The sequence below is a fragment of the Ipomoea nil genome, unplaced genomic scaffold (genome assembly GCF_001879475.1).
Source record: "Ipomoea nil cultivar Tokyo-kokei standard unplaced genomic scaffold, Asagao_1.1 scaffold2159, whole genome shotgun sequence".
In the NCBI taxonomy this organism is placed as follows: Eukaryota; Viridiplantae; Streptophyta; class Magnoliopsida; order Solanales; family Convolvulaceae; genus Ipomoea; species Ipomoea nil.
In genome coordinates, this window is record NW_017618587.1 from 4,687,122 (window position 1) to 4,699,656 (window position 12,535).

The 12,535-nt window shown below is 31.1% G+C and overlaps 1 protein-coding gene across 1 annotated transcript; it reads left to right on the forward strand.

Annotated features, from left to right (window-relative positions):
- The first annotated feature begins 4,920 nt into the window (after window positions 1–4,920).
- LOC109149260 (probable E3 ubiquitin-protein ligase ARI8) lies at window positions 4,921–12,005 on the forward strand. Its single transcript, XM_019296921.1, has 15 exons — window positions 4,921–5,247; window positions 6,024–6,148; window positions 6,317–6,419; window positions 6,576–6,666; window positions 6,898–7,070; window positions 7,210–7,314; window positions 7,414–7,502; window positions 8,555–8,662; window positions 8,942–9,032; window positions 9,116–9,205; window positions 9,566–9,613; window positions 10,142–10,213; window positions 10,670–10,769; window positions 10,861–10,987; window positions 11,375–12,005. The coding sequence occupies exons 1-15, from the start codon at window positions 5,062–5,064 to the stop codon at window positions 11,646–11,648; spliced, it is 1,782 nt and encodes a 593-aa protein (XP_019152466.1). The 5' UTR covers window positions 4,921–5,061; the 3' UTR covers window positions 11,649–12,005.
- Window positions 12,006–12,535: the final 530 nt, after the last annotated feature.

Sequence of the window (12,535 nt, forward strand, 5' to 3'; positions counted from 1 at the left end):
ATCATCATACTTGTTAATGTATTTTCTTTATGTAACCTAACATCTAGTAACCCTAATTAGCCACAAAAAGATAAGAACTGAAGATTATTTAGACTAAACTTTACACAAATCAATAGAATCTACACATAAATTTTCAGAATAAGTAGTCATTATTCCATATTAAAAAATAAAAAGCAAACTATTCAATGCGACAATACCTTACGGGGGCGATTGATTCAGGTTATATAACATAACCAATGAAAATGTGACATTCCAAAGCTAACATTCCTATGTTTGGTTCATATTATCTTAGGGAATATAACATTCCCTCCACATAGGATTTTGAAGGGAATGTGATTCCCTTCCATTTCTTAGATTATGTAAGATAACCTTGGATATTTATACATTTTGCCATTTTAATTCTAATTATTTAAAAATATATATTTTATGTTAGCTTATATATATTGTAATTATATATTTTTTATTTTTATTACGTTATGTTAGAGCATAAAATAATTTTGTTTCTCAAGTTCAAGATTTTAGTTAATAATTTAAAATCATGTAATTATATATAATATCGTTATCTTATTTATTTATTTTAATTTTTAAATTTATTAATATATATATATATATATATATATATATATATATATATATATATATATATATATATATATATATATATATATATATATAAAACTCTAAACCAAACATGATTATATTACACATACCTCAATTTTAACCAAATACAAGAATATAACATTTTCAGGAATCTAATATTTCCTAAGGTAGTCCAACATTCCATGAACCAAACCGCACCTTAAAATTCTTTTAGATTCTCTGGTAGGCAGTTATATACTCCCTGTATTTTATAAAGCAAAATTGGTATATTTCAAGATTCAAAGTACAATAAATTAAAATAATGTAATATATATATATATATATATATATATATATATATATATATATATATATATATATATATAAACTAAGCTTCTCCGGATAACATGCACACATTAATCTCATCCGTCCATATAAGATGATCAATAATTAAAAATTAAAGAAAAATATGGTGACATGTATGTTTATATATTAAGATCCGCAAATGTAGTGTCAAATGTTTTCGTATTACACACACCTAATTATAGAAATGATAGTGCATTTTTTTCTTAAATTTCAATGCTTAATTATTTTAGATGGCTGGACAAATGAGATGAGCTCACATTTTCTTATAGAAAGTTTAGTTCTCATAATTAAGAATCGGACACACACAAACACACACACACACACACATATATATATATATATATATATATATATATATATATTTATTTATTTATTTATTTATTTATTTATTTATTTATATTTATGATTTTTAAGGAATACTTTTTCTTTATAGTGTGACTGACAAGGAGTCCACTTTCAAGTTTCACGCACCAAGTCATGAAGCAAATCTAAAAAAGCCAATCTTTCTTGATCTCAAATAGATAATAACACATTTAATGCCATTACTTACACTTTCCATTTTTGTAGTAATTTATTGACGTACTTATACATCAGTATTCAGTAATTTCACTATTAGATTCGATCTTAATTTATAAATGGGAAAATGACACTTTTTCCCCCTGAGTTATATACCTATATCATTTTTTCCTTCTAACTTATTGAAGTGGCTGTTTTTCATCCTGAAATGTTAAATGGACATATTTACCCTTAAACTAAATATTTAATTTATTTTTTTTCTCCAACAAATTATGCCATAATTTGATTCAAACCAAACAAACACTATAGCAACCAAACCGAAATATTCCAATTACAATTTAGAATCGAAATTCGATATTTAGAGTTTATTAAAATCGTGAACCGGAACGGACGGTTCATGTTTCGAACTGAAAAAATAAAATACATTTATTGTTGAATTTAGACTATTTTAAAATAAGAAATAAAATTTTAAAATAAAGACGGTTCAAAATCGCGAATCGGATCCAGAACCGCCGGTTCACGGTTCAAGATTCAATTTTTTTGATACATAATTTTAATAAATTGACATTTAAATATTGGATTCTAGATCTGAATTATAACAGGAAACTATTAATTCGATTGCTTTAGTATCCAGTTCAATTCAAACTGAACCGTGGTCATCCCTACGTATACGCAATAATTTGTTGGAGTAGTAAAATAAATAAAATGTTTACTTTAAGGGTATAAATGTCAATTTAATATATCATGGGAAAAAAGCATCATTTTTAGAATAATTGAGGGGGCTAATGTGCTTACCTAAATAATTAAGGGGGAAAAAGTGCTATACGTATATAACTCAGGGGTAAAAAGTGTCATTTTCCCTTTATAAATTCACTATTGTATTGACTAACTTTTGACCTTAACAATTTTTATTTTTTTTTTAATATTTATATGATATGATATACTAATATTTTCTATGCGCTATGCAAAAAATAGATGCTCAAATTAGTAATCTATATTAAAATCTTAGAATTTAGATATTTATATTATTGTATAATAATAATAATAATAATAATAATAATAATAATAATAATAATAATAATAATAATAATAATGTCAGTTATTTTTATTAATTTGATATTTATATTTTAGGAAATAACTTATATAGTACTCCAATATATAATGTCTATATATTATTATTATTCTTCCAAAAGGTTGAACCCCAACACCAAGGGCCATCCACACACCGATCCGACAGAGCATTTGAAAGAACAATAGTTATAAAAAAATATAAGAAAATATACGGTGGATGCATGTGCTTGATAACAATAATTATAAAAGATAACAGAAGTTATAACGATAGTGATATTTTTGATCGAAATATAATATAGTATAACTCTTATAGCATAATACTAGCATTTTGTATGCGTGATGCGCGAAAATTCATGCCCAATATTAAAACATTGATAAATACAAATAATTAAAAATTATAATTTGTATTATATACACACAAATAATATATATATTTTGTACACACACATATATAATTTATCATTCATAGAAATTTAATTAAAATATAATTAAGTATTAAATTAATATATAATGATTTTAATAAAATGATAATTAAAAAAATAGAAAAAAGATATGATGGATACATGTGTATGGTAATAATGATGTGTTATTAATGTTAGAATTAAAAACTAACGGTGTAAAGATAGTTTTGTCTAATAACAGTAAAATGTACACATTTATTTACATACAAAAAGAGAGACATAAATCAATGATATAACCTTAATTGAGACTTATTATAGCATATATAGCATTATATATATATATATATATATATATATATATATATATATATATATATATATATATATAAAAGTAACAAAAAGAAAAACGTCATAAACAAAGGGTAGAACCTTCATTCGCATTTATTACTCTTATATACTGTCATCTTAATTACTTAATTAGTATAACAGACCAACTCTTCGATCTCTTTCTTTGAATCAATTTAAAATGGGTAATTACAGTCGATGGCTTCAACCTGGTAGCTCACTAAGCTGTTAAAAATGAACCAAATCTGGACTTTAAAGTCAGGGTTTGAATAATTAAGGCTAAGCTCACAAATTTCCACACCAAAATTTGACTACAAGAGTTGCCCCTGTCATGGCTAATAGGTAGGAAATTCTTGCCTTCCTCATAATTGGTGAAAAAAAAAAAAAACCAATAACATATTTGGATGAGAAGGGAAATTCGATTTGTATGGGTAAACCTTGCTCTTATGTAACAGTCTGTAAACTATACAAGAGAGCTAAATCACATTAGAAAGACTATGTGTGACAGATTCGACTAAAAGGCTATTGGTAAAAATTAAACTCACAATATTTTAGTACAAGATCATGCCCCACACACTTGACCTTCTAGTCCTTTTGAGGCCAAAAAAAAAAAAAGAAGAAAAAAAAAAGAATAGAGACTATTTATAAATGTACTTTGAGGTTACGGGTACAAGATTAATTAACACAATATTTTTAAAAAAGCTTTTAATATATATTTTGAACAAATTGATCATTGTTGTCAATGTGACTAATTAAACTAAATAAAATTATTATTTTTACTTAACTCTTCAATATCATCGTTTTAAACATGTCATCTATAAAGTAAACATGTTTTACCTTTTTCATTTGATATTCACATGTTACATGTTAAAATGATAGCATTGAAAGGTTGGGTTAAAAATAGATTATGTGAATAATTGAATGCGTTGCTAATATTTGTACAAAATAATCTAATTGACCAAAATATTAAAATATGGACTATAATTGACTAAAAAAATAAGATAGAACAAAATTTACAATATGATAATAATGTTGGGGCCAACATGATATTTTAGCCATTATTAATTCAACCATTTTTTATTTATTACCTTTTTGAATGTATTAAATTCATTGCAATATGCCAATATGTATGAAATGCCTTCATATAAAGAGTGATGAAGTTTGGAAAAGTTTGATAAAGAAAATAAAGATATTTAAATTAAACTGAGTCAATTAAAAAATATTTATAATTCATATCAATATAGCGTGTTACCAAAAATTATATATTGCAAATATTAAATAATTTTTTCAAGGTAAAAATAAATTTATTTATTAACAATATTAATATAGTTCGCGGTCAAAAATTGTATTATTTTAATAATTAAATATCTATCTAATGTAAAAAATAATATCGGTGGTGACAGTGTGAGAATTATGTCTGAAATAGACTGATCGCTTGTAAATATCGGTATTTGACATTATCTGTTGAGTTATTGAGTGATTTATATTTTGAGAGAAGAAGAAAAATCAGTTCTTTATAAATAATATCAATGTAGTGTGTGACCAAAAATTGCATTATCTCAAATAATAAATATTCACTGAATATAGAAAGTGGTTTATATAATTTCCCCTTTTATGTGCTGTAAGATTTTTCCTGTGTACTGTGTTCCACCAATATAAAATGGGGAGTGAATAACAAAAGCTTCTTTCCAAAAGATGAGTCATTTCTAGAGCTTTTTACAATTTCCGTTGAAGAGAGAGGGAGGGAGGGAGAGAGAGAGAGAGAGAGAGCCGAGAGGTGCGAATGGAATCTGGCGACGAAATGATAATGGCGGACGACGGAGACTCCTACGAAGACGACGACTTCTACGGCGGCGGCGGATGTGGACGCATCGAAGACTCCGACGACGATGACGTCATCATGGATTACGACTTCATCGACAACGACTCTGATGATTCCGACAGCCTCGTCTCCCATTATCGCTCCCAGGTACGCCCTTCCTTGAATCCTTTATCGCCGTCACTTGCTTTTCCTTGTGGAGATGGAACAACGAAATTAATTGTTGCGTGTTTTGCTTGTTATTCATTTAATATATGGATTTCGATCCAAAAGCAACCTGGTGAGCTCAATTAGGGTTAAATTATAGCGCCCATTTTTGCTTGCTTTGTAATCACAACCAATTCAATTCATTGAACAAAGCTATTTGAGTAGACAGTAGTGATTCTCTGGTTGCTTAACTTTTCAATCAACGTCCCGGAGATCTGTTGAATGAAATCCTGTGTTATTTTAGGGATTGTTATTTGTAGGATTGGTAATTGTCCTTCTTCAACAAAAGGAAAAAAAAAAAAAGAAGAAACGTTTATTTGAATATGTAGTTTAGATAATAAACTATGAACTGCATGAAACTGACAATTGGAAAGGCTGTCGATAACTCAATATCACCTTAATAGCCATTTCACTAGAAGATTAATACGTAATTGTACTTGTGGTGGTTCCTTTAGAAGAAACAGAGAATATACCTGTGATGGAGAAGTTAATTAGCTGTGTATTCTAGGGCTATTCTTCACATTGGGTGTGGCATTTCTATTTTTATTTTTCTTTCCCAGAAGCTATTCCAATCTGTTAAATATCAAACAGCCAGACACATTTTTCTTGCAAGCTTTTCTATGTGAACTTTTACAATATTTTAATTTTGAATGCCTAAGTCATCGTTTTCTTAGCTAATGGTTCAAACCATCTTACCCCCACCCAAAATAATCTTATAGACCAACTATACCATTTTGAACGAAGCTGATATACGTCAACGTCAAGAAGAAACTATGATGAAGATAGCTACGGTGCTTTCCATATCAAAGGATGCAGCCGGCATCTTGCTTCGCCATTTTAACTGGTAATTCATTATTCATCATTTCTAGATATGCAAACGCGTATACATGCCAATTGACAAGATGTTGTGAGAACTTAAAAGTTTATTATGGATGTTTTTCAACTTGTAAACTAGACATGGTTTTAATTTTTGTACACAAATTTTAGCTATGTTTTGACTTTTGACTCACAGGAGTGTCAGTAAAGTGAACGATGAATGGTTTGCAGATGAAGAGAAGGTTCGCAGGACTGTTGGCTTGTTAGAGAATCCTACTCCACTTCCTAATGAAAAAGAGGTGGTTAATTTGTCTGTAACAGAAAGTCTAGATCTTTGTTTAGCTTTTAACAAAATTTACTAATTTAGGGATGATAGGCAATTGACTGGCTTCTTTTTGTTATTGTTATATAATCATGTTTAATTTCACTTTTTATTGGTCTTTTCTTTTCTGCAGATAACTTGTGGGATCTGTTTTGAGACGTATCCTCGTGATGGAATTAGTTCTGCTGCTTGCGGCCATCCTTTTTGTGTCACATGCTGGCAAGGTCTTTTTTTTTTTTTTTTTTTTTTTTTTGGGTACTCTTTTATCTATCAAGCAATAATTGAATTAAAATGTAACAAGGACAAAAGGAATTGTTTCTTTACATAATTTAGATTCTAGTTGCAGAAATTGGATTCATTTGTTTATCAACAAAAACCATCTCTGCTTGTGATATGAATATTTTGGGTCTTAGACATCCTTCAGAGTTCTAAATATGTATCTTTGATGTACTCAGGGTATATTAGCACATCCATAAATGATGGTCCTGGGTGTTTGATGTTGCGGTGCCCTGATCCATCTTGTAGTGCTGCAGTGGGTCAAGATATGGTACAAGAATTGGCCACTCGAGATGATAAAGAGAAATATAACCGTTACTTGCTAAGGTCATTTATCGAGGACAATAGGAAGGTAATTGTCAAATACTAAAATGATGCTTTTGCTTGTTCTTTTTTCCTATTCAACATGAAACATGATTGAAGCTAGATTCTGAGACATTCACATTTGGTCTCTTTTTATCTTGATCATTTGGATATTTGGTTGTTCATAGACAAAATGGTGCCCTGCTCCTGGCTGTGACTATGCTGTTGACTTTATTGTTGGTAGTGGAAGTTATGATGTCACTTGCTGCTGCTCATACAGTTTCTGTTGGAATGTAAGTTCTAGTAATATATCTCTGGATCTTGCTGGTGTTTACTTTTTCCTGACCTCTAACGATTTCAAGATTGAATTATATGCTATTCTCTGTCTGCAGTGCTGTGAAGAAGCTCATAGGCCAGTTGATTGTGGAACTGTGGCCAAGTGGATTTTGAAGAACAGTGCTGAATCTGAGAATATGAATTGGTATCATCAGATCATCTCAAACCTTATACTTTTCTTTTTTAATAATTTAGATGGTTTTGAGTGTTACCTGTGGGAGGAAGTCTAACAAAATTAGAAGTAATTTTCAATGCTAATCAAGTGATCAGATGGTTGTTGTAAGTCAAAAATGTGGAAGCTTTGGCAGTTGGCACGTTAGTCAATATACCCTAAAAAGACCTTTTTCATGAACTTTTATGCATCTGAGTTTTGTTAGGAATCCGGCTCTTGTACACAATCATATGAAACCAAATCCAATGAATGTTTGTTTTTCTCTCACTGAAAAAAAATAACATAATTATTTATAATTTTCTTCCTTTTCTTGATATCTTTGGCAGTCCTGACTGTGTTCAGTTCTTGTCTGACCCAACATATTTTGGAGCTTATCTATTCATAAAAGAGTATGGTAGGCCAAGAGGAGAAAAGTGTTTTTAAAGCTAGAGAAGAGGCAAAACCCTCTTTTTTCAAGAAATTTAGGCTGGGCCAAATGCCCAAATAAGAAATTAGCCAAATAATCATGGTGCATGAATTTTATACATCAATTAGGCATATAACATTTGTTATTTAAGTGAAGGTTTTTTTTTCACCAATCTGTTAAACAATGCAGTTGTGTTAGGGTTAGGAATTTAGGTTTGTTATTCTCTTCTGCAGTCTATGGTTACTGCAGATAAGATTGAGTAGCATAGTTGTTTTTGTTTGCCAGGATCTCGTAAATTTTAAGACCTTGAAATGCTAAAGATACTGCCTCTTTTTATTAGTTTTATTTGCTGTTTTTTGGAGGGCTTCTTTGCCTTCTTTGGTTTAGTTGCAGTTATGAGCATAGTGCTCTTTCTATTAAAAACACATGCCTGAGTAATGATAGGAGTATAGGACTGATAACAGGGTAATTGGAGCTCAGCAATTCAATCATCTTTTATGTTTTACATTTTTTTTTTCTCTACCTAACTGTTGATCGATAAACTGAAATGGCAGTTTCTTTTGGAATTTGCATATTTAAATTTCTCGTGTTGAAACATTTTGTTTGCATCATATTTCAGGATTTTAGCTAATTCTAAGCCCTGTCCAAAGTGCAAGCGGCCAATTGAAAAAAATCAAGGTTGCATGCACATCACATGCACCCCTCCCTGTAAATTTGAGTTTTGCTGGTAAGTTCATTTATTTTTGAGGCAATGAACTCCTGCTGTTATTAGCACATTGTTACTCACCTGATAAGGTCTTCTAATCATATGAACTATATGAAGCCATTGGATCTCACAATTGATATTTGATACACACGATCAAATGCTTGCCACATAAAACTGTACACAAAAAAAAATGCTTGCCACCTTTTTCTTAGTTTGGTACACTCCTTTGCCCATGGCACTATCTTCACAATAGTGTTTTTTCCTATTGCTAAAGCATAGTCTAACAAAATGCTCTTGCAGGCTCTGCCTAGGTCCATGGTCGGATCACGGTGAGAAGACAGGTGGCTTCTATGCATGCAACCGTTATGAATCAGCAAAACAAGACGGAGCAGTAAGATTCTATAGTTTATATAATTCATTAATGTACATTACTACATTTGCTATTTCTATAACAATAATGATCTCTTGCTGCAGTTTGATGATGCTGAAAAGCGAAGAGAGATGGCTAAAAACTCTTTGGAAAGATATACACATTACTATGAAAGATGGGCCACCAACCAATCGGTAGGTAGAGGTTCTTGAAATCTTTGTTTTAATTCTCTCATGAATGTGTTTACTATGCTCATAGCCAAACGTCTGTGATATTTGAAGTTGGAAATGGAAAATGAATTCTTCTTTTGATGTTTGGAAAGGAAAAATCTTTCAAACCTGAAATTATTGATGATTTACTACATTTGTTTGTGTATAATGACTATATAACGCAGGGACAAATAGTAAAATTGGAGATATTTTTATAATGAACAACTCAACATTCCATATTACCTTGGGGGGTTGGCAGGGGGTGACTGACACTAGTTTGTTATAGATGTGTATATGGTTAATTGTCAATATCATAATATCTAAAGTCTTCTCTTCTTTTTGCAGTCTAGGCAGAAAGCCCTTGCAGATCTTCAGCAAATGCAAACTGTTCATGTATGAAGAGCTCCTCACTATGTGCTGGAATATTTGCTTATACCACTGTGAATCTAACTGCTTCACTTCTCACATTATCTTTTCAATGATGCCAAATTATACAAGCTTTTTAAGCATACACTTTCTTCTCTTCTTTCTAATAATCTGTGCAAGATGTATTGTCTTTTTCAACCCAAGGAAACTAACTGTTAATTCATTAGTGTTCAATTTAGACTGTCTTGGCTATTTGCGGTTGGTTCCTGATTAGAGTGTTGGAGGTCTTTCTAGCATGATATGAATTCTACTAACCGTGTCTGGTTATATATCTTAAAGCTCAAATGAATGATCTTCAATTTTAGGGGAGAAACAAGAAAGGCATCCTTGCATATGTTATTCTGGCATGGCTATATTTCTATTTCTGAAATGCAAATAATTTCTAAATTGTAAGATGAAAAAAGAGTTAAAGGGGGGAGAGAAGGATAAACTGTCTTGCTCTTTCATTTGAATTTCCATAAGTTTTTCATTGTTCATGGCAATTTACGTGTGCAGCTTGAGAAGTTGAGTGAGATACAGTGTCAACCTGAATCACAGTTGAAGTTCATAATAGATGCTTGGCTGCAGGTAAGCTCTAAATATTATTAGAATTGATTTCCCAATTTTATTGCCACCTCCTGGGGACCTTATTGGCACTTTAAGTACCCCCAATTATCAATTTGGTATCCCAACTTTAAAAATTAGTATAGAAACGGTCCTCAGTTGGGGGTTTCTGTTGTTAACCCTAATGAAAAGATCACTTTTGATATAATCCTAATAGTTGGGACAATAACTAGAATGGAAGTTGGATAGTAATGGTCCAAAGTCTGAAGGTTGGACAGAATTTTGAAATTTGACAAAAATACTCCTGTTAATAGAACCATAGTAAAGAATCATTTCTTTCCAATAATAATAATTGGGGGGACCATATTTAGCCAATTGATAGTTCTGTACTAAAAGGAGCATACTATAAAGAATGCCATTACTTTCTTCCAAAATACTTATTACTGCTGATTGGCTGATTGCTTCACTCCTAATTTGTAGATAGTTGAATGTAGACGGGTGCTAAAATGGACTTATGCATATGGATATTACTTACCTGAGCATGACCGTGCTAAGAGGCAATTCTTCGAGTATCTACAAGGTCCTCTATTTCCTTCTATTAGGAAACAGATGTAAAATTCCATTGTTTTTTGCTTTACTGAATACTGAGGCATCTTTCTTTTATCCCTTAGGTGAAGCTGAATCTGGGTTAGAGCGGCTTCATCAATGTGCCGAGAAGGAACTCCAAAGATACCTTAATGCAGATGGTCCATCAAAAGACTTCAATGAGTTCCGCACAAAGCTAGCAGGGCTAACAAGGTAATTCCAACAGAAGTTTTCTGTATCTCCAATATTTCATTATGAAAAAATTAGTTACAAAAAAATATGGTTGGACTGCTATCTGAACTACATGCTGAATGGGCACAAAGAACATTTTCTGTGAATAATGTTCTTGCCATGTGCCAAATATGCACTTAGACATGATTTGAGTGTGCATGCCCAACATCCCAAGCATGTCCCAAACATTTCTATGATACGATTTATCCCGACACAGCTGGAACAATTGAAGAAGTGTACATCAATTATGAATATCAAACAATGTGTATTAATTATTGATATCAACCCGCCCTTATAAGATGAATACTGTCAAATTCTTTATACAAATTTTGAGCTGCCTATCTGATTTGTAAAGCAATGATATGACAGTGTCACTCGAAATTACTTTGAAAACCTGGTCCGAGCTTTAGAGAACGGTCTGTCAGACGTGGACCCTCGAGGTGCTTGCAGCAGGGCAACGAGTTCAAAAAACCTGGGATGCTTAAGCAGCAAAGGGAGCAGAAGCAGAAGCAGGGGAACCACATCCAGATCATCAAGCAGTTCCAAAAACATAGACGATTCTGGACACTGGTCTTGTCAATACTGCACATTTGCCAACGTTAGATCTGCTAATATTTGTCAGATGTGTCAGCAACGCCCTTGAAGCGAATTCAACTTGCAGTGAATTCTGATACCGCATCTACTGAAGACTGGGTCATCGGGGAAATGAGGTAAAAGGAGGATATCGGATTACCACGTTCCCTTCAAAACCCTTTCCCATCCCAGCAGAGATGCTGTACATAGTTCAGGTTGTGTCTTGTGTGTGTTTCCTATATATAATATCCTGTAACAACATCCTTTCATAGAACCTCATTTTCATGTTTTATTTTATTTATATTGCTATTTAGGACGCAGGAAAAATCTGCTGGCTTAAAGCTGTTGTATTGTACACTACTTCTATAGGGAGTCATAATATAACTATATAACAGACTTCATAAAGAATAAAAGTTTTTAGATCCTAGCTTGCAGTTTAGGAATTTCATCTTAAAAAATGACATTATAAGTTTGACATTAAATTGTCAAAATCTAAATGTTTAGTTAAGTTTTTTTCTTTTCTTTTAATTATAATCTTTTGACCAACAGGTCATGTTTTTGTTTAAATCAACTTATTAAAGCACATATAACATATTATTAGCCTCTTTAATTAAATTTGCACAATTTGCTTGTCAAATACACGCATTCAACTTCCTCACACTGTTTGGTTAACTGGGATTTTTTTTTTTTTGGAGATTTTTTTTTCCCCAAATTTGAGGAAAAAAATACGTTTTACTTGCTTATTGATTTGTGAATTTATTTCAAGGAAAACAAATTCTTCACATTTGAGAAAATGAATTCAACATATTAATTATTTCTAATAACTTATTTTTTACCAATCAAATAATGAAATTGATATTCTAAGTATTTTTTTAAAAATAAAATTTACATTCAAGTCTTTCTCAATTCTTTTACATGAATCAAAAGACCATTATTGAATTTTCGCAATGTAAAAAC